Source organism: Musca domestica, unplaced genomic scaffold, assembly GCF_030504385.1.
Source record: "Musca domestica strain aabys unplaced genomic scaffold, Musca_domestica.polishedcontigs.V.1.1 14, whole genome shotgun sequence".
In the NCBI taxonomy this organism is placed as follows: domain Eukaryota; kingdom Metazoa; phylum Arthropoda; class Insecta; order Diptera; family Muscidae; genus Musca; species Musca domestica.
Genome location: NW_026712192.1, coordinates 14,595,111 through 14,621,813, shown reverse-complemented (window position 1 = coordinate 14,621,813; position 26,703 = coordinate 14,595,111). Strand labels below are relative to the sequence as shown.

The window sequence follows — 26,703 nt, the reverse complement described above, 5'->3', positions numbered from 1 at the left end:
TGGAGAAATGGGAAATTTGAGTTTAAATCTATTTTTGATTGTAATGGCGTGGAACAAGCTATAGCTTTGTAGATTTGTGTAAATGATATATTATCGGATGTTGTTTATGGCAAAAAAAAAACTATTCTATTTGAGTCGATAATAGTTCAGAATAACATGAATAATGAAAATGAATAAAATGGCCATAACCCTCCGACCGTTTGTACGTCTGTTTCAATCACGTTAGAGTCAAAACGAATAAAGATAGGAAGCTAAAATTTTGCACAAATCAATATTTTGTCTGCAGACAGGTCAAGTCCGAAGATGGGCTATATCGGTCCACGATATCGTATATCCCCCATATAACGATACCTCCCTATATTCGGTATTTTGATAATTTTAGACACATTTTTCAATGAAATTGTCTAAAAATCCACAAAAGGGGTTCCTTTTGAGATCTATACCCCCTACAAGGGAATTGCCGGTACCTCCCTATATTCGGTATTTTGATGATTTTAGCTACATTTTTCAATGGAATTGTCTAAAAATCCATTCAAGACATTGTTTCCAATGCCAATAAAACCGTCATACGCTGTCCGAATGTTGCTCTGCGGTATTTTGACCCATTCCCGGCGAAGCGCTTACTTGAGGGAATCGACACTTTGGTATTTTTAAGTGCCAACCTTGCTTTCCAAAATACTCCAGATACAATAGTCCAACGTATTGGTATCCGGAGATTTTGGTGACCATTGTGCGCTGGAAATGAATTGAGGAACCTCATTTTGTTACTATTCTTGGGGGGCGCGTGTTGAGTGCGATGGTGCTGAGTCCTGTTGGAATGTCCAAAATCTGCGGTCAAAATGTTTGCGTGCCTAAGGCTTTAATATACCCTCCAGAATATTTTCGCGAAAATATTCGGCATTCTGATGCCACGGTCGATTAATATGAGCGAAGAGCGACCATCGGCTGTTATGGCGGCCCACACCATCACTATGCCCGGTGCTTGAGTTCTGGTGGCACGATCATTTTGTTTGTTTACAAACTGTGGACAACGAATGTTTTCTCATCGGAGAAAACCAAATTCGGCAGTTCAACACTTTCGGCTAAGCGAAGCAACTCTTTAGCACTTTTGAGTCTATTTTCTTTCCGTCGCGATGTAAGTTCTTGCACTTTTTGGAATTTCAATGGCTTTACCCCGAGCTCATTTTTTAATATTTGCCGAATGGAATATTGGCTCAGCTCACGAGCCATTTTTCGGCTACTGCGACACGAGTTTCGATCAAGTCGCTCCTTTGCTTTTCGAATCTATTCTGTTTATGTTGCTGTTTTCTTCCGTCCATTTCTTTGACGTTGGGCTACGCTTTCAGTACAACGGAAAGGAGCTATGGTACGAGACACAACAGATTTATTCACATTTGAAAGCTGGAGTGCTCTAACGAGAGCCACTTGTGGTTTCCCAGCCAAATATAACGAAATCACACTATCACGCTTGAATTCTATCACGAATAACTTTTTTTCTGGAAAATTCTCAACAAAGTGCTTTTGTACGTTTGTAAACAATATAATGAACTGTCACTGGAATAATTTTAACAGCTATCGGACGAGTGGCTTAGAAAGGATAGCAGTCTGAAGTTGGTTGCAGTTTTTTCATCTCACTCTGTATTCACCAGATTTGTTTCAAATTTCGCACTTAGAGTTCGTAATGGGAACTACAGTCTATGACGGAAAATTGTCTATGCTGATCCAGGTCTTCGAATAGGCCCCATATATCAATACCTTCCGTGTATTCGATATTTTGACGATTTTAGGTACAATATTTACCGAAATCGTTTGAAATTTCGTAAATGAAGTTTCTAATAGGTACTACAGCCTGTGACAGAAAATTTTCTATGCAGGTCCAGGTCTTCGCAGAGCCCCGATATAATGATAATTTCCTCTATTCGGTGTTTTAATGATTTTAGCGACATTATTAACCGGATCTTGAAAATTTCCAAATTCGTTCCAAATGGTGGAGGGTATTCAAATTTCGGACCGGCAGAATTTACTGCTTGATCAATTTTTTTAGCATAAATTATTAAAAACTTTAAAATAGCCATAACTCCTTAAATATTGTCTTTTCGGCATTTTTAGGCGGAAATTAGTGAATATTTTAAAATGAACATAACTCTTTAAATATTGAGTTTTCGGCGTTTTTAGCTATTATTTGCGATCAGTTTTTTAGGTAGGAATTATCGAATATTTTGAAATGACTCCTCCTTTCACACTTCTTTCAGCTTATTATTTTTGACCAGTTTTTATACCCTACACCACAAGGTGGTCAGGGTTTTATGTCTTTGTGCATTTGTTTGTAACAGGCAAAAGGAAACGAGATAGACCCATAATTCCTTTTGATGATCTGCATAGAATCACTTTCTGAGTTGATTTATGCATGTCTGTCCGTCTGTCCATGTATTCTTGTGAACAAAATGCAGGTGCATTTATTATCCGATTGAGATGAAATTTTCCAAACAACATTTGTTTGGCCCAAGGACGAACTCTATTGAAATTGGAGATAATCGGTTAAAATTTAGATATAGCTCCCATATATATCTTCGTCCGATTTGCCTTTTATTGTGCACCAAACGTGTAATATCAGCCCGAATAGTCTGGAATTTTGCACATACAACCAAATTAGGCCTGAAAATAAGTGTGCCAGATATTCAGATATAGCTATAGCTCCCACATATATTGTTCATCCGATTTGTTATTTTTGTACTCCGCAGCCGTAATATGCACTCTGTAACAACAATATTTGGGGAAATATATCAAATGCAGCTCAGAAATACCTTTGCAAAATTTTATCGAGATCGGTTCAGATTTAGATATAGCTCCCATATATAACTTCGTCCGATTTACCTTTTATTGTGCACCAAACTTCTAATATTTGCCCAAATGGGATGGAATTTGGCACATACGACCGAATTAAGTCTAGAAGGTAGTATGCCAATTTTGGTGAAGATCGGTTCAGATATAGCTATAGCTCCTATATATATTGTTCATCCGATTTGTTGTATTTGTTACCCACAGCCGTAATATGCACTCCGTAACAACGATATTCAGGGAAATATTTCAAATACAGCTCAGAAATATATTTGCTAAATTTTATCGAGATCGGTTCATATTTGGATATAGCTCCCATATATAGCTTTATCTGATTTCAAATTAATTTTGCACCAAATGGGCAATACAAGTCTGAATTTAAAAGATACAATTGCTTCGGCATATTTAGTCCATTGAACTTTAAATTATAATTATAATCATGGCGTGAATGATTGAATTCTCCCATAAAAACTTTCAATTGTTATGTGAAGCTCAACTAAATTAGCAAAGTGGTGTAGGGTATCATAAAATCGGCCCGCCCGACTTTAGGACGTTCTTTACCGGTTTAGACAAGAATTTGTCAAAATTTTAAAATGGCCATAACTTCTTAAATATCTACTTTTCGACGTTGAATATTTGAAAATGGCCATAACTCCTTAAATATTGGATTTTCGGCGTTTTTAGCAATTTTTTTTTTATTTCTCTTATTTCTTTCATTCCCATTTCTATATTACTCTTCCAAATTCAGAGTACTTTCCTATTTCAACAAATATTCCGATTTCATATCCACTTTTCCCTGGTATTCAGAAGAAAAAAAATTCTCTCTATTTGTAATAAATTCATTGCGAAGCATTCTATGTTGTGTAAATGTCCTTGGTACTTTTGTATGCATTTGGTTGGTGTTGCTTAGTTAACTTATATGTTATCCTTTAGTTGGTCTATCTATTCTATTAGGAGCTATGTACACATAGGGTATGGAAGGGGGTATGTTAGTGTTTTGGCTCCTTTGTTGCTCATTCATTTATTTTATTCGCTGTTTGTTTGTTTATTTGCTTGGCCTTTTTTGTTGGCGTTGTTTTATCACTTTGATCTGAATCTCGAATCCTTTGTGCCAATTTGTTTGGTTATTTTTATTGCTGCAGTGTGACTCTTTCTCGTTGGTTTTTTTCGGTTCTGCGTTGTTTTTTGTCTTTATTTTAGAGGTTTCCTTTGAAATTGGTTTAGAATTAAAAAATGTGAATGTAGATGTGTTTGTGTGTGAGCGAGTAAAGTGGTCATAGAGTGTAGCGCCCTGTTTAATTGTTGATCTGGTTTGTGACCCTGTTTTATTTCCCATTGAATGGCCTTGATGTTTGTAAATATTATTTGGACTTAGGATTCATCCTGGAAAGTTCACATGATTTAGAAAGTTGTTTATTGAGATTTGAGATTTTATACCCTCCACCATTCATATCATGGAGGTTATATTAAGTTCGTCATTCCTTTGGTAACTCATAGGAATAATAATTTTAGGCCCCAAAAAATATGTATATTCTTGATCAGCGTAAAATTCTATGACGAGTTAACCCTGTCCGTCCGTTAGTCTGTGGTAATCACGCTAGTGTCAAAACAAATAAAGTTAGGAATCTAACATTTTGCACCGCTCTGTCTTTTGTCTGCGGGCAGGTCAAGTTCGCAGATTGGTCATATCGGTCCAAGATAGCGTATAGCCTCCGTATAACGATACCCCCGACATTCGGTACTTTTATACCCTTCACAATAGTATGGAGGGTATATTAAGTTTGCCATTCCGTTTGTAGCACCTCGAAATATACATTTTAGACCCCACAAAGTATATATTCTTGATCAGCATAAAATTCTATGTCAATTGAGCAATGTCCGTCCGTCTGTCCGTCTATCCGTCTGTGAAAATCACTCTAGCTTCCGAAAAAATGAAGGACTTTTGATATTGAAAATGGGCCATGTAGGCCCACCTTTTTGGTATAGCCCCCATATAAATTGATATTCTAATTTCGCAATGAATACTACAGCCTAAGGCAGAAAATTGTCTGTACAGGTCCACATCTTTGTATAGCCCCCATATAACGGTACCCCCCGATATTCGGTATTTTGATGATATTATTTGTTTGAAATTCCACACAAGAAGTTCTTTGCGAGTACTTTACCCCCTGAAAGAAAATTGTCTATATAGGTCCACATGTTAGTATATCACCCATATAATAGTACCCCCAGATATTCGGAATTTCCATGATTTTAGCGACATTATTCACCAGAATTGTTTCAAATTTCGTATATGGAGTTCGAAACCGAAATTACTTATCCAGCACCACGTCTTCGTATATAAGGTTTTCGTTTGAGATGTATTTTTCCACAGATCTTTTTATACCCTACATCACATAGTAGTAAGAGTATTATGTCTTTGTGCATTTGCCTGAAATATGGAGAAGAAAGCGAGATAGACCCATTGTTACTTTTGAGGATTTTCATAGAACCACTTTCTAAGTCGATTTATGCATATGAGTTCGTCTGTCAATGTATCCTTGTGAACGAAATGCAGGTCGCAATTATTATCCGATTCAGATGAAATTTTCCAAACAATATTTGTTTTGTCCAAAGGCGAGTCCTACTGAAATTGGTGAGAATCGGTTCAAACTTAGATATAGCTCCCATATATATCATCAACCGATTTGTGGTTAAATTTTCACTAAATGGCCAATTTGACCTGAATTTTAGAACATCCGACCGAACTCAGTCTAGAAGTAAGTACATCAAATCTGGTGAAAAAACGGTTCAGATATAGCTGTAGGTCCCACATATAGGGTGAGATAAAAAAACTACAAAAAAAGTTAAACGCCATAATTTTTCCTTTTCTTTAAATTTTATTGAATGAAGCAAAAAATGTTGGAAATAGCATTAAATTTTAAAATAAGTTTAGATTTTTCCGAATTGGTCAGCTTTGGCACGAATTATGGCCTTAAATGCCCGAATGTTGGGCTGCGGTATTTTGGCCCATTATCGGCGAGACGCTTGCTTGAGGTAATCGAGGTGCCAACCTTGCTTTCCAAAATACTCGACACAATAATCCAACGGAGGGCATCATATAGTCGGCCCGCCCGACTTTTGAACTTTCCTTACTGTTTTTATACCCTCAGCCATATGGCTAGAGAGGGTATATATCATTTGATACGGTCAAAACGTGTCTAGTCTAAATAACGGTTTAAAACCCTTGGTCTCTTTGGACCAAATCCGTTTCAGGACATTTGGAGTCGATCTAGCGATGTCCTTCCGTCTGTCTGTCTGGCTGGTGCGCACTCTCGAAGCGAGTATCCGATTTGGTCCAAACTTGGTACATCGTAATATTATTGTCAAACTCAGATCAAGTTCGGAGATGGGTAATATCGGTCAACTCCTTCTGGTACCTCCCCCACAAAAGATCGCAATTTTCAAAAAATATATTTTCTGCACAGAAAGAGAAAGGAAAATCCGAATTTGCTCCAACTATGCAAATCCTAATATTTGCATCAGTTGTGGGTCAGGTGCGAAAATGGACAAATTTCACACATCCCAATATTTTTATTAACTCAAGATCTGGTGTTAAGATGGAAGACATCGGTCCACTTCTTCCGGTACCTCCCCCACAAAAGGTAGAAATGTTGAATATCTGTTGAGCTCATAAAACGCGAAATTAATACCCGATTCCATTTAGACTTGGCACATCTGAATATTTCCATGAACACAGGATCTATTATAAAACCGGTAGATATCGGACCATTCCTTCTGGTACCTCCCCTACAAAGGGAAAATTTTTTGAATACCCATGAAGGTCATAAAACGCGAATAAGTGTCAAGTTTTCTTTATATTTTACACATCCCATTATTTCTACTAACACAAAATCTGTTGTGAAGATGGAATATATTCAGGTTCAAAATTTTTATCTGTGAAACAAGTCAGCGATTCTAAATATTTCTGTCAACCAGAAACCTGAGATGATTATGGAATTTATAATTTCCCATAAATTTTATATAAATGTTCGATTTCCTTGTAATTTTCCCCATACCAATATTTTTATATGTATTAGATGAAGCATGGAAATTGAATACATCGGTCGCCTAACCTGGTACCACACGCACATATTAACATTTTCTAAAAATTATCACATGTGTCATTTAAAGTAAAGGAAGTTCCCAACCTGTTACCACGTTACCCCATATTTATATCGTATTTATTTAGGTCCAATACGAAATAGACAATATTGGCCTATTTCCTCAGAACCCACTCAATAGTTTGAATAATTATAACAGAAGTCAAAATATATTTAAATAATCGAACAATGACTGAGGGTATTAGTCTGTCGGCAGAACCGATTAAATCTTTTTAACTTGTTTTTTTTTTTAATTTTCAAGTTTCTTCCGAATGGTGATTTATTACATGTATTTTTTTTTTCTTTTTTTTTCTGTGATCTTTTGCTTGCATTTTTTTAACACTTTTGTATCCAGAGACTCGAACTGGAGGAAAAATTATGAAAAATTGGTTGATTTTATGTGCTCACCTTGTTCGTTCTGTATGACAATAGCTAGGACTTTGTTCCCGAGTGAAACTCAAAATTTCAAACGGTTTGCAAGATATGAACCCTTATTTTGAATTTTAAATGTCTCCATTACATAGCGTCCATCTAAGTCGCCGTAGACCATTATCAGTTTTCAAATCTAATATTTTTAAATTGCACTTATATAAAAGTCCCTAGTCCCAAAAGTATGGATAGTTATCTCACAGTCAACATTAAAAAATCTTAATTTTCTCTAAACAAAGGAAAAAGGGAGAGGAATGAGAAATGGCGTGACTTCCGTTTAAAGTGTTTATCAAGGAGATAATTTGTCACATTTATTGCAAATTGATGCCAAGAGGCCAACAATAATAAACATTCTCCGGGATCCTTACACAAACATGTACCCAATGTCCAATGAGTGTGTGTGTGTATGTGTGTGTGTTGCGTCCTCTTGTCTCCTTGTAGATATCTTAATTATGGTAAAATATTTTTATATGAAGATACTTTTGTTTTATCTTTTTTTTTAGTTTTTACCCATTCGCCACTATCTCAGCTAAGATGAATGACCGGCTAAGGCAAGACTTAAGACAATGAATACAAAGTAAATATACAATGGCCATTAAACACAAGACGGGAGCAAAGCAATAAATTTTTTTTCGAAACTTTAAAGAAACAATAGAAGTTAGGGGCAATTGAGATTATGGAGAGTTTATTAGACAACAATTTTTGATTTTATTCCAAAGTAGATGGGGAGGTCGATACATTTTGCCTTTCGGGGTCATAGCCATAATTTAGTGGAGATTTTAAGGGATACTTGTGAATTTATTGTTACACTATAGAGGGATAATTGTATAGCAATAATTTAGGGTACTTTGGTCATATCGCCAAGATTTTGGAGGGAGGAGGGATATTAAAATTTAAAAAAAGCTTTTGATAGCAAATCTAATCTGCGAGAGTTGTAATTAATGTAATCCTTTCAAACGATAAGGTTTATATTAACCAAGTTAAAAATCAGTAAGCTCGGCTGGGCCGAACTTTAAATACCCTCCACCCTTTGAACGAATTTGGAAAATTTTCAAAAAATAAAATCCGTTAAATATTCTGTTCAAATCTTTAAAATACCGAATTTAGCCGTTATATTGAGGTCTATATGATGTGGACCTACATAGGCATTATTGTCATAAGCCATTACCATATTCAAATACGAAACTTGAAATAAACGGTGAATAATGTAGCTAAAATCATCAAAATACCGTATATAGGGAGGTTCCGTTATATCGGATCTATACGAAGACCTGGACCTGCATAGACAATTCTCTGTCACAGGCTGTAGCATCCATTAAGAACTTCAAATGCGACAATTGAATTTCGGTGTAGTAAGTATTGCACCTAAAATCGTAAAAATACCTATACGTGGGCCAGAACAGTCAATTTTCTGTCTTAAGCTGTAGTATCCATTACGAATTTCAAATACCTTATTTGAAATAATTCCCGTGAATAATCTCGGTAAAATTTTCAAAATACCGAGTATCTTGAGGTGCCGTTATATGGGGGCTATACGAAGCCCTGGACCTGCATAGACAATTGTCTGTCATAGTCTGTAGTATCCCTCTAGAACTTCAAATGCCAAATTAGAAACAATTCCGGTGAATAATGTCGCTAAACTAATCAAAATACGAAGACCTGGACCTGCACAGCCAATTTTAAATATGAAGTTGTTTATCGAAGCTATATAAAAATCCAAACCGATCTAGATACAATTTAGCAGAGGTATCTTCGAGCAGTATCTGATGGCCAGTATCAAATATAATAGTTGTGGAGTGCATATAATGCATGTGAGGGACTTAAAGCCCCAAATCGGATGAAACATATATATGGATGCTATAGATATATCGGAATCTATTTTCTCCAAAATTTGAAGCACTTGCTTTTAGGTTAAATTCCATAGGAAGTGCCAAAATTCAGTCCATTTGGATTGTTTCCAAATCTGAACCGAACTTGACAGAATTTTGAAAACTTATTTCTGAACTGTAGCTGATTTCTAGTACCAAGGATTATTGTTGTGTAATGCATACTACGCATATGAGAGACCTTAAACTTCAAATGGGATAAAACACATATATGGGAGCAAATTTGATCTACTTGCTTCTAGACTTATTTCGGTCGGAAGTGGCAAAATTCAAATCATTCGAACTGATATTGGTCATTAACCCGAAATCGTTTGAAGATATATATTGGAGCTATATCTAAATTAATCCGATTCTCATCAATTTAAATAGGGTTCGTCCTTGTGCCAAACAAATAAAAATACATGGACCGACCGACTGACATGCATAAATCTACTCCGAAAGTGATTCTATGAAGATCCTCAAAAGTAACTATGGGTCACAAAGATATAACACCGTAAAATCCTAAGTCAATGTCCGTTATTCTGCCTGTCCCTCTCATAGCCCATATTATTCGAACTTCGCAATTACGTATAACAATTTGCACTGTGTATAGGATGGTTGGAATTGAAAATGAGGTATATTAGTGCACGTTTTCCCATAGCTTAATTTTTTTGCCTACGATCTTCATCCGTTGAAATGAATGCATTCGGCATATCTGGCATGATTTTGGAAGGTACATTCTCAACTACCCAATTTATCTAATAGACGCGGGGTAAATTGCTGCTGACTTTGGAAATGTCTAAGCGAGTTCGATACCTCAAACCCCTTATATACACCGTAGTAGTAACAAGTAAAAAGCAGCAGAGTTCGACCGGGCCGAACTTTTAATACCCTCCAACATTTTGAAAAAAAATTGAAATATTTCAAAAAATTCTGTCGAAAAATATCGCTCCAAGGAAAACTGCTATACAGGGTGAGGTACAAAAACTGCAACAAAGTCATAATTTTTAGATATATTTTTTTTCAATTTTTTTTTGAATGAAAGCAAATAATGTCGGAAATAGAATAAGTTTAGATTTTTTTTGAATTGGTCACCTTTGGATTATGGCCTTCAAATAGCCAATGAAACCGTCACATGCTGCCCGAATGTTACTCTGCGGTATTTTGGCCCATTCTCGGCGAAGCGCTTCCTTGAGGTGATCGACACTTTGGTATTTTTATACCCTCCACTATACTATGGAGGGTATATTAACTTTGTCATTCCGTTTGTAACTCCTCGAAATAATCATGTCGGACCCAACAAATTCAATATATTTTTGAACAGCGTAAAATTCTGAGTCGATTTAGCGATGTCCGTCTGTCTGTCCGTCCGTCTGTCTGTCCGTCTGTCTGTTGTAATCACGCTATCTTTCGAACGAATTGAGATAGAAGGCTAAAATTTTGCACACATGTTTATTTTTCCAGTAGGCAGGTTAAGTTCGTAAATGGGTCATGTAGGTCCACGTTTTCATATAGCCCCGATATAACGGTACCTCCCGATATTTGGTATTTTTATGATTTTAGCCATACTATTCAACTAAACTGTTTCAAATTTGGTACTTGAAGTTCGAAACGGATACTACAGTCTAAGACTGAAAATTGTCTGTGCGAGTTCACGTCTTCGTATAGCCCCCATATAACGGTACTTTCCTATATTCGATATTTTGATGACTTTAGCGACATTATTAACCGGAATTGTTTCAAATTTGGTATTTGAAGTTCGTAATGGATACTACAGCCTATGACAGAAAATTGTCTGTGCAGGTCCACGTCTCCATATAGCCCCCACATAATGGCACCTCCCAATATTCGGTATTTTGATGATTTTAGTCATTATTCACCAGAATTGTTTAAAATTACGTATTTAGAGTTCATAATGGGAACTTCAGTCTGTGATAGAAAATTGTCTATACAGGTCCAGGTCGTATAGGCCCCATATATCAGTACCTTCCTATATTCGGTATTTTGACCATTTTAGGTGCAATATTCACCGAAATTGTTTGAGATGTCGTATTTGAAGTTCGTAATGGATGCTACGGCCTGTGACAAAAAATGTCTATGTTGGTTCAGGTCTTCTCACAGCCCCGACATAACGGTACCTCCCTATATACAATATTTTGATGATTTTAGCTACATTATTGACCGTTTAATTCAAGTTTCGAATTTGAATATGGTAATGGCTTATGGCAAGCAATGCATATGTACGTCCACGTCGTATACACTCCAATATAACTACTATCTTCGGTATTTTTAAAATTGTAACAGAATTTTTTAAGGATTTTATTTCTTGAACATTTCTAAATTCCTTCCAAATGGTGGAGGGTATCCAAAGTTCGGCCCGGCCGAACTTACTGTTTTTTAACTTGTTTATTTTTTATTTGTTAGTGCCAACCTTGCTTTCCGAAATACTTCAGACAGGCCAAAATGTTTGCGTGCCCAAGGCTTTAATACACCCCCAGAATATTTTTACTATAATATTCGGCATTTATTCTGATGCCACGTTCGATTAATACGAGCGGAGGGCGACCATCGGCTGTTATGGCGGCCCACACCATCACTATGGCCGGCGCTTGAGTTCTGGTGGCCAACCGAAGGTGTACATTTTCATTTTGTTTCTCATCGGAGAAAACCAAATTCGGCCATTAACCACTTTCGGCAAAGCGAAGCAACTCTTTAGCTCTTTTGAGTCTACTCTCTTTCTGCTGCGATGTAAGTAATTTTTCAATATTTGCCGAATGGAATATTTCGATATGTTCAGCTCATGAGCCATTTTTCAGAAACTGCGACGCGGGTTACACTTCGAACCATTTCTGCTGATGTTGCTGTTTTCTTCCGTCCACTTCCTTGACGTTGGGCTACGCTACCAGTACAACGGCAAAGAGCTATGGTACGAGACACGAAAAATTTATTCACATGTAAATGCTGGAGTGCTCTAACGATAGCCACTTCCAGCCAAATATAAAGAAATCACACTATCACGCTTGAATTCCATCACAAATAACTTTTTTTCTGGAAAAATCTCACCAAAATGCTTTTGAACGCTTGTAAAAAATATAATGAGCTGTCACTGGAATACAGCTGTTGAACTAGTGGCTTAGAAATGACAGCAGTCTGAAGTTGGTTGCAGTTTTTTCATCTCACCCTGTATATGGACTTTACGAAGACGTGGTCCTGCATAAGTAATTTTTCGTCATAGGCTGTAGTACCCATTACAAACTTTAAAAACTAAATTTGAAACCATTCCGGTAAAAATGTAGGTAATATCATCAAAATACCGAATAAAGGGTGTTGCCGTTATATATGGGCTATACGAAGACATGGACCTACATAAACGGTTTTTCGTCATAGATTGTAGTACCCATTACAAGGTTCAAATTCGAAATTTGAAACAATTCCGGTGAATAATGTCGCTAAAATCTTCAAAATACCTAATATAGGAAGATATAGTTATATGGGGTCTATAGGAAGAAGTGGACCTACATATGCAATTTCTAGTCATAGACTATGGTACCTATTACGTACTTTAAAAAAAGAAATTTTAAACAATTCCAGTAAAAAATTCACTAAAATTATCAAAATACCGAATATCGGGAGATACGTTATGTAGGGGATATACGACATTGTGAACATATTTAGACAATATTCTTTTAGGGGGTAAAGTAATCAGAAGGAATATCTTGTATAGATTTTCAGACAATTCCATTGAAAAATTCGGCTATAATCATCGAAGTATAGAATATCAGGTGGTATCGTTATATGGGGTATATACGATATCGTAGACCTATCTAGGTCAAACCGAATTCCACACGATTCCATTCAAAAATGTATCTAAAATCTTCAAAGTACCGAATATCGGGGTTACCGTTATGTGAAAGCTATACGATTTCGTGGGCCGATATAGCCAAACTTCGAAATCGACCTGCCTGCAGGCAAACCACCTCCTGTGGTGTACACTGTTTGTCTAACTACGGAGCAGAACTGGCACACAACGCTAACGAAGGTTATACATGAGAATGGGTTAAAAGTTATATGGCTTGACTTTCTTTGGCTGAAACTTTTCTAGAATTTTTCTAGATCAATCGTAGATTTCGCATTACATAAGTTAGCATGAAACCTCTAAAAAATAACAAACTTAACCTAACAAAAGTATTCAACATTTGGACAAATCACGAAAAAATTTTAGATCTTCCTTAAATTATTTTGCTCATGCCCGAACATTCATAAATACAATTTATACAGCGCAGAAAATCGCAATACAATATTCCGCTCAGTATATTTGCAAAAATCCAATTGTTTTTTGATAATACCCTTTTAATGCTATTACCATTGTCTGCTGCCATGAAATGAAATGTCCAAGAATTAAAATAATGTTGTAATCATATTTTCCATGACCAGACGAAAACTGTCCCTGTTATTGTTTTCTAATGTGAATTTATACAAAAATGGCGTGTTATGTCTCGGACGTGACTAACATATCGTTGGCAAAACAGCGTCCTCTAACGAGACGCTCCTTAAGGACACATGGTCAGCGGTGTCGAAAACGAAAACGTATAATATGAATTCTTAATATTCGCAGGAGGACATAATCGTAGCATGGTGTCCGACATGATTTCAAAACTAAATTTTGCAAATCGTATTAAAGTATGCAATATATGACAGTATTCTACCGAGACATGTTTTTTGTTACTGGAGATTTTGTCACAATAAAAAAATTGTTAAATCGTCAACTGCAGACTTTAGGGATTCTTCCATAGACAATTTTAAAGCCCCAAGCTAATAATAAAATTTTGGCTTGAGAAGTAAATTTTTTTTTGAATCTATAACCATTTGCGGTTTTACTCCGCTGACTTAGTGTCAACAATCACCTGCACTTGGAATGCAGTCTGGTAAAATTACAAAGAGGGGGTCATAATCAGAGGGAGGATATTAGCGACTTTAAGGTGTGTTGACTGCGAACCAGGTACTCAACAAAGCCGGAGTGTAGTGAGCAGATTTCCCCCAGCCGTTCTACACATCAGGACTACATCGAAATTTATTGTAGAGATTCATTAAGAGTCGCTATCCACACAAATTGCCAATGGTTTACTTATTTCATTCTCCACAGTTTTAATAAATTTTGCCGCTTAAATGATTGCAAAGATCTCTGTTTGCAAAAACACTGCACTTTCCATCCACCTTGTCGCAGCAGCCAATTCTTAGTTGTTCACTGAAGATTCCGTGTCTTTTTATACCCTCCTCCATACTATGGAGGGTACATTAACTTTGGTTTGTAACTCCTCGAAATTCTCATGTCAGACCCAACAAAGTATATATATTCTTGATCAGCGTAAAATTCTAAGTCGATTTAGCGAAGTCCGTCTGTCTGTCTGTCCGTCTGTCTGTCTGTTGTAATCACGCTATCTTTCGAATGAATTGAGATATATGGCTAAAATTTGGCACACATGTTTATTTTTCCAGTAGACAGTATTCATATGGCCCCCATATAACGATACCTCCCGATATTCGGTATTTTGATGATTTTAGCGACATTATTCACCGGAATTGTTTCAAATTAGGTATTTGAAGTTCGAAATGGATACTACATCCTAAGACAGAATATTGTCTGTGCAAGTCCACGTCTTCGTATAGTCTCCATACAACGGTACCTCCCGATATTCGATATTTTGATGATTTTATCGACATTATTCACAGGAATTGTTTCAAATTTAGTATTTGAAGTTCGAATTGGATACTTCACCCTAAGACAGAAAATTGTTTGTGAAGGTCCACGTCTTCGTATAGGCCCCATATAACGGAACCTCCCGATATTCGGTATTTTCATGATTTTAACGTCATTATTCACCAGAATTGTTTCAAATTACGTATTTAGAGTTCGTTATCGGAACTACAGTCTGTGACCAAAAATTGTCTATGCTGGTCCAGGTCTTCGTATAGGCCCCATATATCAGTACATCCTTATATTCGGTATTTTGATGATACCCACCGAAGTTGTTTGAGATGTCGTATTTGAATTTCGTAATGGATGCTACAGCCTGTGACAGGAACTTGTCTATGCAGGTCCAGGTCTTCGCACAGCTCCGATATAACGGTACCTCCCTATATACGATACTTTGATGATTTTAGCTACATTATTCACCGTTAATTTCAAGTTTCGAATTTGAATATGGTAATGGCTTATGACAAACAATGCCTATGTAGGCCCACGTCGTATAAACCCCAATATTACGGCTATATTTGGTATTTTTAAAATTTTAACAGAATGTTTTAAAGATTTTATTTTTTGAAAATTTCCAAATTCGTTCCAAATGGTAGAGGGTATTCAAAGTTCGGCCCGGCCGAACTTACTGCTTTTTAACTTGTTTCATCTTTGATTCGTCTGTATTTATCGGCAGACTCATTAGAAGTAAATTGGCTATATTCCATTCATCCTTGTTTCGAATCCGTTCCTCATTTTTGTCAAACCTTTTGGTTGGAGATATGTCATCGCAGTTCTGTTCATGAGGATCGAAGTTTACTTTAGCTCTCACATTTTTACTTTAAAAATTCCAGCAGAGTGATGGAATATATCGGTCCACTTCTTCTGGTACCTCCCCGACAAACGGTCAAAATGTTGAATTCCCTTCGAAGCTAATAAAATGCGAAATTAACATTCGATTCCATTCAGACTTCATTATTTCTATCAACACAAGATCTGTTATGAAGATACAGGAGATTGCACCATTCCTTCTGGTACCTCCACCACAAATGGTCAAAGTTTTGAATAACCAAAACGATTATAAAATCCGAAATAATATATTCATATTTCACACATCCCATTATTTTTACTAACACAAGATCTTATGTGAAGATGAGATATAACGATCCACTCCTTCTGGTACCTCCCCCACAAAGGGTTAACATTTTCAATATCCACGCGAAATTTACATCCGATTCCATATAGACTTGACACATCTCAATAGTTCTATCAACGCAAGATCTGGTATGAAGATGGTACAGATCGGATCATTTCTTCTGGTACCTCCCCCACATAGAGTTCAAGGTTTTAAAAAGACGCCCAAAAGCCTTCAACTCACTTCAAATTTCACACATACAAAGATTTTTGCTAATACAAGATGTGTTGTAAAGATGATATGTATCTGTGAACCCCTTCACCCACAAACTTTTATCTACCATAACTTGCGAAACAAATCTAGAAACACGAACTGATTAGAAATGTCAATTTTTTCTCAAAATATTAAACCAAAGTCGTTGATGTTAACTAAGGAAAAAATTATGTTTTTTTATAAATAGAAAAAGCAGCCAAGTTCTGCCGGACCGAAATTTTAATACCCACCACCATTTGGATGAAACTTGAAATATTTAAAAAAAATCTAAAAATACCTTTTAAATAATGACCTCAATACGGGGGCTATACGAAGACGTGGTTCTGCATAGGTAATCTTTTGTCGTAGACTGCAGTACCCATTGAGATTTTGAAATACGAAATTTGAAAAGAATTCCGGAGAATAATGTCGCAAAAATCATAAAAACGCCGAGTATTGAAAGGTACCGTCATATGGGGGCTATACGAAGACGTGGACATGCATACGAAATTTTTTGCCATAGGTTGTAGCATCCTTTAAGATCTTCCAATGCGAAATTTGAAACGATTTCGGTGAATAATGTTGCTGAAATCGTCAAAATACCGAATATCGGAAGGTACCGTTATATGGGGGCTATACGAAGACGTTGACCTGCATACAAAAATTCTTGTCTAAGGCTGTAGTACCCATTACGAAATTTAAATATGAAATTTGAAATAATTCCGGTAATTAATGTCGCTACAATCATGAAAATACCAAATATCAGGAGATACCGTTATACAAGGGCTTTACGAAAACGTAGACCGACATGGTCCATTTACGAAGTTAACCTGCTTACTGGTAAACTATGCATATATGCAATATTTTAGCCTTCTATCTCAATTCGTTCGAAAGATAGTGTGATTACAACAGACAGACGAAGAGGTAGAAAGAAAGACAGACAGAAAAAAAACGGACAGACAGATAGACGGACATCCCTAGATCGTCTTAGAATTTTACGCTGGTCCAAAATATATATACTTTGTAGGGTCTATTATGAATATTTCGAGGAGTTATAAACGGAGTGGCAAAACTAATACCCTCCGCCATTTAGAAGGAACTTGAAAAATTTCGCCCATTTAGGAGCCTAACCTGCTACTGGCAAAATACACATGTATGCAAAATTTTAGCCTTCTACCTCAATTCATTCGAAGGATAGCGTGATTACAACAGACAGGCAGGCAGACGGACATCGCTAAATCGTCTTATATACTTTGTAGGGTCCATCATGAATATTTCGAGGAGTTACAAAGGGAATGACAAAGCCTTCATGGAATGATGGAGGGTATAAAATTGGCAATATTGCCCATATATACTTTGCTGGATTTAACCTGATTATTTGGGGGGACCGAGAGGCAAAGCTATTATACCCCCTGTAGTATGGGCAATGAAGAAGACCTTCTCGGCGAAGTGTGTTCGGCAAAAGATTCATCAATGCCACTGTTGCTTGTCTCATACAAACTTAGAGATTATTTACGATTTCACCTGGCCGAACTGAGCGCCATTTTTATTTATTTTTGTAGATACATTTATTTTTTCTTATTTAATTGCTTACAACGTACTTATAACACGAATTTTCGAGTAATAAATTAAAAAACCTAGACTTCTAATTTTGTATAAAGCTTTCCTCTTCCGATACATATCTCCATTAAATCAACTTTTCTTGTGGTATTGAAGACAGTGTTGCCAAAATTTGGCTCTTGACGTTAATAGTTTATGGCAACGGGTGCACTTAAAAGCATTCGGGTCCAAGTGAACGAGTGCATGTTCCTCCATACGATAACGGAATTTAAATTTTCTACCACAGCATTCCGAATAGAATTCATCGTCGGGATGATTTGTCTGAAAATGTTGTCTCAGTTCATTGAATGTTTTACAGGTTATGGAACACAGACGGCATGGTATGTTTGGCATCCATCTGGCAATGACTTCATCCACTTTTTTCGATATACATTTATTTATTCTGACGGGTCGATAAATATGATCGGAGATTTTAAATGTATCCTTTGGTATCTCCTCATTTTTAACAGCCTCTGTGGATGAAGGCGCTTCCGACTCATGTGATTTTGAAATCGAACCAATATCCCAACTTTCTTCACTATCCATGTCGCCATGGACGACTTCGTCCACATCCGTGGTTTGTTGGGGACAAAATGCCGCTTCTTCGGAATTGGGATTTTTAAGTATTATTTGGGGATGTGTTTCCGATGCAATTGCATTCAAATTAGTTTCATCTGGGTTTTCACAATCCGTAATAATTAACTGTATCTCATCGGAATGGTTAGATTCTATTTCACTCGTGTTTACAATATCTTGAAATTCATCTTCGTCTGGTATTGAAATGGTTTCAGGTTCACATTTCACTATTGGCATTATGTGCGAATTAACTGGGGAAAAAGTTTCGGTACCACTTGGGGCCGCCTTGTTAAGATTAATGTGCAACAACAGAACAGTCTGTTGAAAATTATTAAAACCGAAAATATGATGCCAACATTCCGCACACAAGACAGCAAGTTGATTTAAAGCACCGGGTTCAACTTCTAAAAACTAAAAATTAATAAATGAAAATTATGAAACTTATTTGTATTTCTCGATATACGAGGCACATATATTTTCTGGCCATCTTACAAACTTACCATGGGCTGAAAATATTTTATAGTGATGGCATAGATTTCGTTCGTCTCACCATGGGCATCATAGAGACGTATGCTATCACAGCACGATACACGACATAAGCGACAGACATTCGAAGCTGCCATTGCAATCGGCTATTCTGTAATGACACAAAATCTAATTTAATTTCAAGATTAATTTTAGGGTTATATACAACAAAAGAAAAATAAGTAAAACAAGTAAAAAAGCAGCATCTTAAACCCCTCCTCCACCATGACGAAGATCTGCATATTTTTTTAGCATAGGCTGTATTACCGATTCCGAACTTCAAATAAGAAATTTGAAACAATTCCGTTAAATAATGTCGCTAATATCATCACATTTTAAAAAATCGGTGAATGATGTTCCTAATATCCGAATAAAGGGAGGTTCCGTTATATGTGGCCTATACGAAAACGTGGACCAGCATAGGTAATTTCCCGTCTTAGGTAGTAGTACTTATTACAAGCTTTAAACTTTAAGTATAAAATTTAAAACAATTCCGGTCAAAAATGTAGCGTTATATACGTTGTCCGATGTAGACATTTCTCTTCCAGGGGGAAATGTACTTACAAGGAACTCTTTTTGTGGGTTTTTAAGACAATTCGGTTGAAAAATGTGATACCATACCGAATATCGGGAGGTACCGCTATATCCCCCATATATATCGTGGACCTATTAGACAATTATTTTTCGGAGGGTAAAGTAGTCACGAAGAACTCCTTGCGCAGAATTTCAGACAATTCCATTGAAAAATGTGGCATTTTCAAAATACCGAATACCGTTATATGGTGGCTATACGATATCGTGGACCGATATAGTTCATCTTCGCACTTTACCTTTTTAGCTTTCTATATTTATTTGTTTTGACTCTAGCGTGATTACAACAGACTGACAGAGCTAAATCGTCTTAGAATTTTACACTGATCAAGAATTGTTAGTTCTAGAATTATTATTTCGATGAATTACAAACGGAATGATGAACTCAATATGCCCTCAATACTATGTATGGTGGAGGGTATAAAAAATCAGTAAGTTCGGCCGGTCTAACTTTTAACACCCTTCACCATTTGGTAGGAATTTAAACATTTTCAACAAAAAAGTAAGGAAAAGTCAAAAGTCGGGCGGGGCCGACTATATGATACCCTACACCACTATGCACATTTAGTAGAGCTTCCGTAACAAAAGAATTAATTTGAAGTAAATCATATCACCTATAAACATTTGGCTTTAGAGCAGTTATAATATGGAACTAATATGTGGGAGGCATATCCAATTCTGAATCGATTTTAACTAAATTTGACGGAGACATTTTAATATTTTATACCAAATAGCATTGCTATAGAGTGCATGAGAAGGATTATATTAAAAACCAGTAAAGAAAGTCTTAAAGTCGGGCGGGGCCGACTTAATGATACCCTACACCACTTTGCTAATTTAGTAGAGCTCCACATAACAATTAAAAGTTTTTATGGGAGAATTCAATCATACACCCTATGATTATAATTATAATTTAAAATTCAAAGGACTAAATATACCGAAGCATTTGTATCTTAAATTCGGACTTGTATTGCCCATTTGGTGCACAATTAATATGAAATCGGATAAAGATATATATGGGAGCTTTATCCAACTCGGAACCGATCTCGATAAAATTTGGCAAAGATATTTCTGAACTGTATGAATATCGTTGTTACGGAGTACATATTACAGCTGTGGGTAACAAATATAACAAATCGGATGAACAGTATATATGGGAGCTATAGCTATATCTGAACCGATCTTCACTAAATTTGACATACAAGCTTCTAGACTCAATTCGGTCGCATGTGCCAAATTCCATCCCATTTGGACAAATATTAGACGTTTGGTGCACAATAAAAAGTAAATCGGACGAAGTTATAGGTGGGACCTATATCCAAATCTGAACCGATCTCGATAAAATTTCGCAAATGTATTTCTGAGCTGTATTTGAAATATTTCCCCAAATATTGTTGTCACAGAGTGCATATAACGGCTGCGGAGGACAAATACAACAACTCGGATGAACAGTATATATGGGAGCTATAGCTATATCTGAACCGATCTTCACCAAATTTGACATACTAGCTTCTAGACTCAATTCGGTCGTAAGTGCCGAATTCCATCTCATTTGGACAAATATTAGACGTTTGGTGTACAATAAAAAGTAAATCGGACGAAGTTATATATGGGAGCTATGTCCAAATCTGAACCGATCTCGATATAATTTAGCAAATGTATTTCGGAGCTGTATTTGATATATTCCCCCAAATATTGTTGTTACAGAGTGCATATTATGGCTGCGGAGGACTAAACTAACAAATCGGATGAATCGGATAAAAATAACAAATGGATGAGCTATAGCTATATCTGAACTGATTTCGATCAAATTTGGCATACTTATTTTCCGGCCTAATCTGGTTGTATGTGCAAAATTGCATACAATTCGGACTGATATTACACGTTTGGTGCACAATAAAAGGCTAATCGGACGAAGATATATATGGGAGCTATATCTAAATTTGACCGATTATCTCCAATTTCAATAGGGTTCGTCCTTGGGCCAAATAAATGATTTGTGCAAAATTTCATCTATATAGGGTAATAAATGCGAACTGTACTTTGTTTACAAAAAAAAAAAAACACGGACAGACGGACGGACGGACATGCATAAATCGACTCAGAATGTGATTCTATGCAGATCATCATCTATCTCGTTTCCTTTTGCCTGTTACAAACAAATGCACAAAGACATAATACCCTGACCACCTTGTGGTGTAGGGTATAAAAATATATATCAGAGCCCAGTTCCACAAAATGGAAAAAACGACCCGAAGTTCACTCCATTTTGGCTGATATTAGCCATTTTTTTCACAATAAACCTGAAATCGGATTAAGGATATTTGGGAGCTATATCCAAATCTCGATAGCCGATCGTGATAAACTTTGTCAAATATATTTCCGAGCTTTATAAGGTATCTGTACAAATATCATTGTTGTCGAATGCATATTACGAATGTAAGGGACTTAAACACCAAATCGAATGAAACATATATATCTGAACAGATTTTCACCAAATTTGATGTACTTGCTTCTAAGCTAAATTCGGCCGGTGCACAATTAATCCGAAAGTGATCGGAAAGTGATTCTATAAAGATTCTCAAAAGTAACTATGGGTCCATGCCGCTTCCTTCTCCATGTTACAAACAAATGTACAAAGACATAACATATGGCGTACGGTATAAATAACGGTATCGGCAAAATTACAAGAAAATCGGACATTTCTATCCAATTTTATGTGAAATCATAAATTCCATATTCAGCTCAGGTTTCTGGTTGAGAGAAATATTTAGATATAGTAAAGTTGCAAGAATCGTTGACTTGTTTCGCCAGTTAAGTTTAAAAAAAGGATTAAATTGTATAGAAAATTGTGACCTTTTGTGGGTTAGGTACCAGAAAGGGGTCGCAGATATCGTCTTCACCACAGAGATTGTGTTAGAAAAAATGTTTGTATGTGTGACATTTGAAGAGAGTTGGATACCTTTTTCGATTTCTTTGAGCGTTTTGTATTTCAAAATCTTGAACCCTATGTGGGGAGGTACAAGAAGAAATGGTTCGATCTCTACCATATTTATAACAGATCTTGTGTTGATGAAGCTATTGAGATGTACCAAGTCTGAATGGAATCGGATGTCAAAATGTTTACCCTTAGTGGGGCTGGTACCAAAAGGAGTGGACCGATCTATCCCATCTTCACAGCAGATCTTGTTTTAGTAGAAATAATGAGATGTGTGAAATATGAAGAAAACCGGATGCTTATTTCAGATTTTATGATCGTTTTGGTTATTCAAAACTTTGAAACTTTGTAAGGGAGGTATCAGCAAAAATGGTCCGATCTCTACCATCTTTACAGCAGATCTTGTGTTGATGGAAATATTGGGATGTACCAATTCTGAATGTCAATTTCGAGTTTTTTGAGCTTCAGGGATATTACAAATTTTGACCCTTAGTGGGGGAAGTACCAGAAGGAGTAGACCGAAATATCCTATCTTCACAGCAGATGTTGTGTTAGTGGATATGTGTAATTTGAAGTCTGCATCACATTTTATAAGATTTATAATTATTCAAAATGTTGATCCTTTGGAAGGAGGTGCTTGATGGTGTAGACCCATCTTGTCCATTTTCGCACCTGACCTAGCACTAAAGCAAATATTAGAATTTGCAAATAGGAGCAAAATCGGATCATCATTTCTCGTTCTGTGCAGTAAAATATATATATTTTTTTTTTTTTTTGAAATTTTCGACCTTTTGTGGAGGATGTTCCAGAAGGAGTGGACCGATATTGCCCATCTCCCAGCATGATATATGTTTAATAATAAAATTACGATTTACCAAGTTAGGGCCAAATCGAATACTCCCTTCGAGATTTATCGTGCGTACCAGCCAGACAGCGGATGCTTAATGCACTCACCAAAAACAAATTCTCACTTGACTTCCAGTGCAAAAAATCAGACGACACTGTATATGGGAGCTATATTCAAATCTGATCCCATTACCTCCGATTTCAATAGCGGTCGTCCTTGGGCTAAACAAGAGAGTGCAAAATTCCATCTCAATCGGGCAATAAATTCGACCTGTACTTTGTTTAAAAATATACATTAAAAGACGGACGGACATGCATAAATCGATTCTGAATGTGATTCTATGAAGATCATCATTATGTTTGTTTATTTCGTTTCCTTCTGCATGTTATAAACAAATTCACAAAGACATAATACCCACCACAGTGTGGTGTCGGTTGTAAAAGCGTAATTTTAATTCTCTGCTAGATATCCTTATTTCTGTTTTGCTCACCACCGCTAACACATGTCGCTGCACCGTCCATATGTTGTGTTCTTACAGCAGCAGTGTTCACCGCTTTACGCTGACTACCTTAACATGAAACTGTTATGATAAAGCAAATCGCAGACTAATAAAGAGAAGAGATATTGAAAAAGAGAACATAAAACACTGAGAGCAAAAATAATGCGAACATGCGGCAACCGAAAAACTCAGATAATGTGCGTGAGTGTGTGTGCAAAATACTCGATTGTGAGATACATTTATGTTCACCATTTTCTGTAGTGTTGCCACGCTGCGATTGATATTACCCATTATATGGAAATCATCCAATTACTTAATTTGTTGCTTTTTCAGTGCCTTTTTGACTTAAATAATTGTATAAAAGCGGTATCGATTTCACAGGGTGAAATAAAAAAACTGCAACAAAGTCAAATGCCACAATTTTTACATTTTTTTAATTTTATTGAATAAAAGCAAAAAATGTCGGAAATAGCATCAAATTTTAGGATAAGTTTAGATTTGTTCAAATTGGTCACCTTTGGCACGAATTATGGCCTTGAAACGTGCAATGAAACCGTCACACGCTGCCCGAAAGTTGCTGTGCGGTATTTTGACCCACTCCCGGCGATGCGCTTGCTTGAGGTGATCGACACTTTGGTATTTTTTAGTGCCAACTTTGCTTTCGAAAATACTCCAGACACAGTAGTCCAACGGATTGGTATCCGGTGATTTCGGTGGCCATTGTGAAGCGAGGCACCCCATTTTAGAACCATTCTTGGGTGGCGCGTGCTGAGTGCGATGATGCTGAACTCTTGCACTTTTTGGAATTTCAGTGGCTTTGCCCCGAGCTCATTTTTTAATATTCGCCGAATGGAATATTGCGATATGTTCAGCTAACGAGCCATTTTTCGGCCACTGCGACGCCGGTTTCGATCAAGTCGCTTCTTTACTTTTCGAACCATTTCTGCAGATGTTGCTGTTTTCTTCCATCCACTTCCTTGACGTCGGGCTACACTACCAGTATCATGGTAACGAGCGATGGTACGAGGCACAAAAGATTTATTTTGTTTATTATATTTATTTATTATTTATTATATTACTTATGCTGGAGTGCTGTAAAGATAGCCACTTGTGGTTTTTCAGCCAAATATAAAGAAATTACACTATCACGATTGAATTCCATCACGAATAACTTTTTTTCTGGAAAATTCTCACCAAAATGCTTTTGAACGCTTGTAAACAATATAATGAGCTGTCACTGGAATAATTTTAAGAGCTGTCAGAAGAGTGGCTGAGAAATGACAGCAGTCTGGTAAGAATCTGTTTAAATTTAGATAAAGCTCTCATATATATCATCAACCGATTTCGGATTAATTGTGCACCAAATGGCCTATATTCGTCCAAATGACCTGAAATTTGGCACATCTGACTGAATTCAATCAGTCAAGCAAGTACATAAAATTTTGAAAAAATGTTTCAGATAGACCTATTGCTCTCATATATGTGCTCATCCGATTTGGGGTTTTAAGTCCCTCACATGTGTGATGTGTGAGATAATTTATGGACCCAAAAATATCTCTTTCAAATTTTATCAAGATCGGACCAGATTTGGATATAGCTCCGATATTAAGTTTATTGTGCACCAAATGGCTTATATTACCCAAATGGACTGAATTTTGGATTTTTTCACATTCTGCCGAATTTTACCATTTGATGAAACTCGGTCCGGTATATCTATTGTCCAAATAAATAGTTTTTAACCTTATCGAAGTCATATCATGCACTATAAAGCAATGTTATTTGGTTCATAGTTGGTATAATGTACTTTACATAATTTCCCAATATACACTTTTTAGTTGCGGGAACTCTACTAAATACACATAGTGATGTAGGGTATCATAGAGTCGGCCGCGCCCTACTTTTGAACATTCATTACTGGTTTAATTCGCAACGGTATAAATTATATATAAATTTTAGGGTCTTTCGGTATTCGTAAGAGTCACACTAAATGTTGTTGAATTTACGAAAATTCATAACACAGATGTTTTGAATATAAATATTTTTTTTTAATTCATCGTCTATTTGAGTCAAAATCTTATCAGATATAATAACTCGATATTTTTATATTATCCCCGATGAGGGAGTGTTTATAATTTTTTTTTGGCAACCCTGCCAATTAGGAATGAAATAGTATTTCAAATACATAGTCCAACTACGACGATTCAACACACTACATGTATGTATGTATGTAGTACATACACACATTCCGACGCGCACATCTGTTGCTACAAAATAAATATACAACAACTTTTGATAAGTACGACAAACCACTCTTTTCTGTACAGTGTGCACACAATTATAAAACAGTTAGTAATCAGACAAATACTATTTTTTAACAAATAAAATAGAGAATATACAACATCATTTAAAATCGATAAATATTTATACATACTAGAAGAAAATAACAAGAAATCTCGGATTTTTCAAAACACTCAACAAGCGACAAACACAAGCAGCTCTCTCGAACTCTCTGTTAAAACTAATGTGACCAGAGAGAAATATGGTGTGTGCACATCGCAAACAAACCGGTCTGTTTAGCAACGAACATGGTGTGCAGCTGCTCATTTGTTCAAAGTGGTTCACACATACAACCAGTTGTTGATAATTAACTTTTTGTTTAGCTGTACATCACAGAGTTTTGAAATGCAAAATATTATAGAATTTTTGCAAGCATTTGGAAGTGAGTTTGCTTTG

At 36.3% G+C, this 26,703-nt stretch overlaps 2 protein-coding genes across 3 annotated transcripts in view; one reads left to right on the top strand and one right to left on the bottom strand.

Moving 5' to 3' along the window:
- LOC131801116 (uncharacterized) overlaps positions 1-26,703 on the top strand; it is a 68,620-nt gene that overhangs the window by 40,771 nt on the left and 1,146 nt on the right. The gene's annotated exons all lie outside the window — the stretch shown is intronic.
- On the bottom strand, positions 17,964-26,670 carry LOC101887470 (transcription factor grauzone-like). Of its 2 annotated transcripts, none has more exons than XM_059119222.1 (3): positions 26,402-26,670; positions 19,071-19,224; positions 17,964-18,981 (listed from the first exon to the last, which is right to left on the bottom strand). In XM_059119222.1, the coding sequence occupies exons 2-3, from the start codon at positions 19,191-19,193 to the stop codon at positions 18,088-18,090; spliced, it is 1,017 nt and encodes a 338-aa protein (XP_058975205.1). In that variant the 5' UTR covers positions 19,194-19,224; positions 26,402-26,670; the 3' UTR covers positions 17,964-18,087. The 2 variants fall into 2 exon arrangements, with proteins under 2 accessions (XP_058975205.1, XP_005189074.2); XM_005189017.4 differs by having other exon boundaries at positions 17,965-18,981; positions 19,071-19,207; positions 26,402-26,668.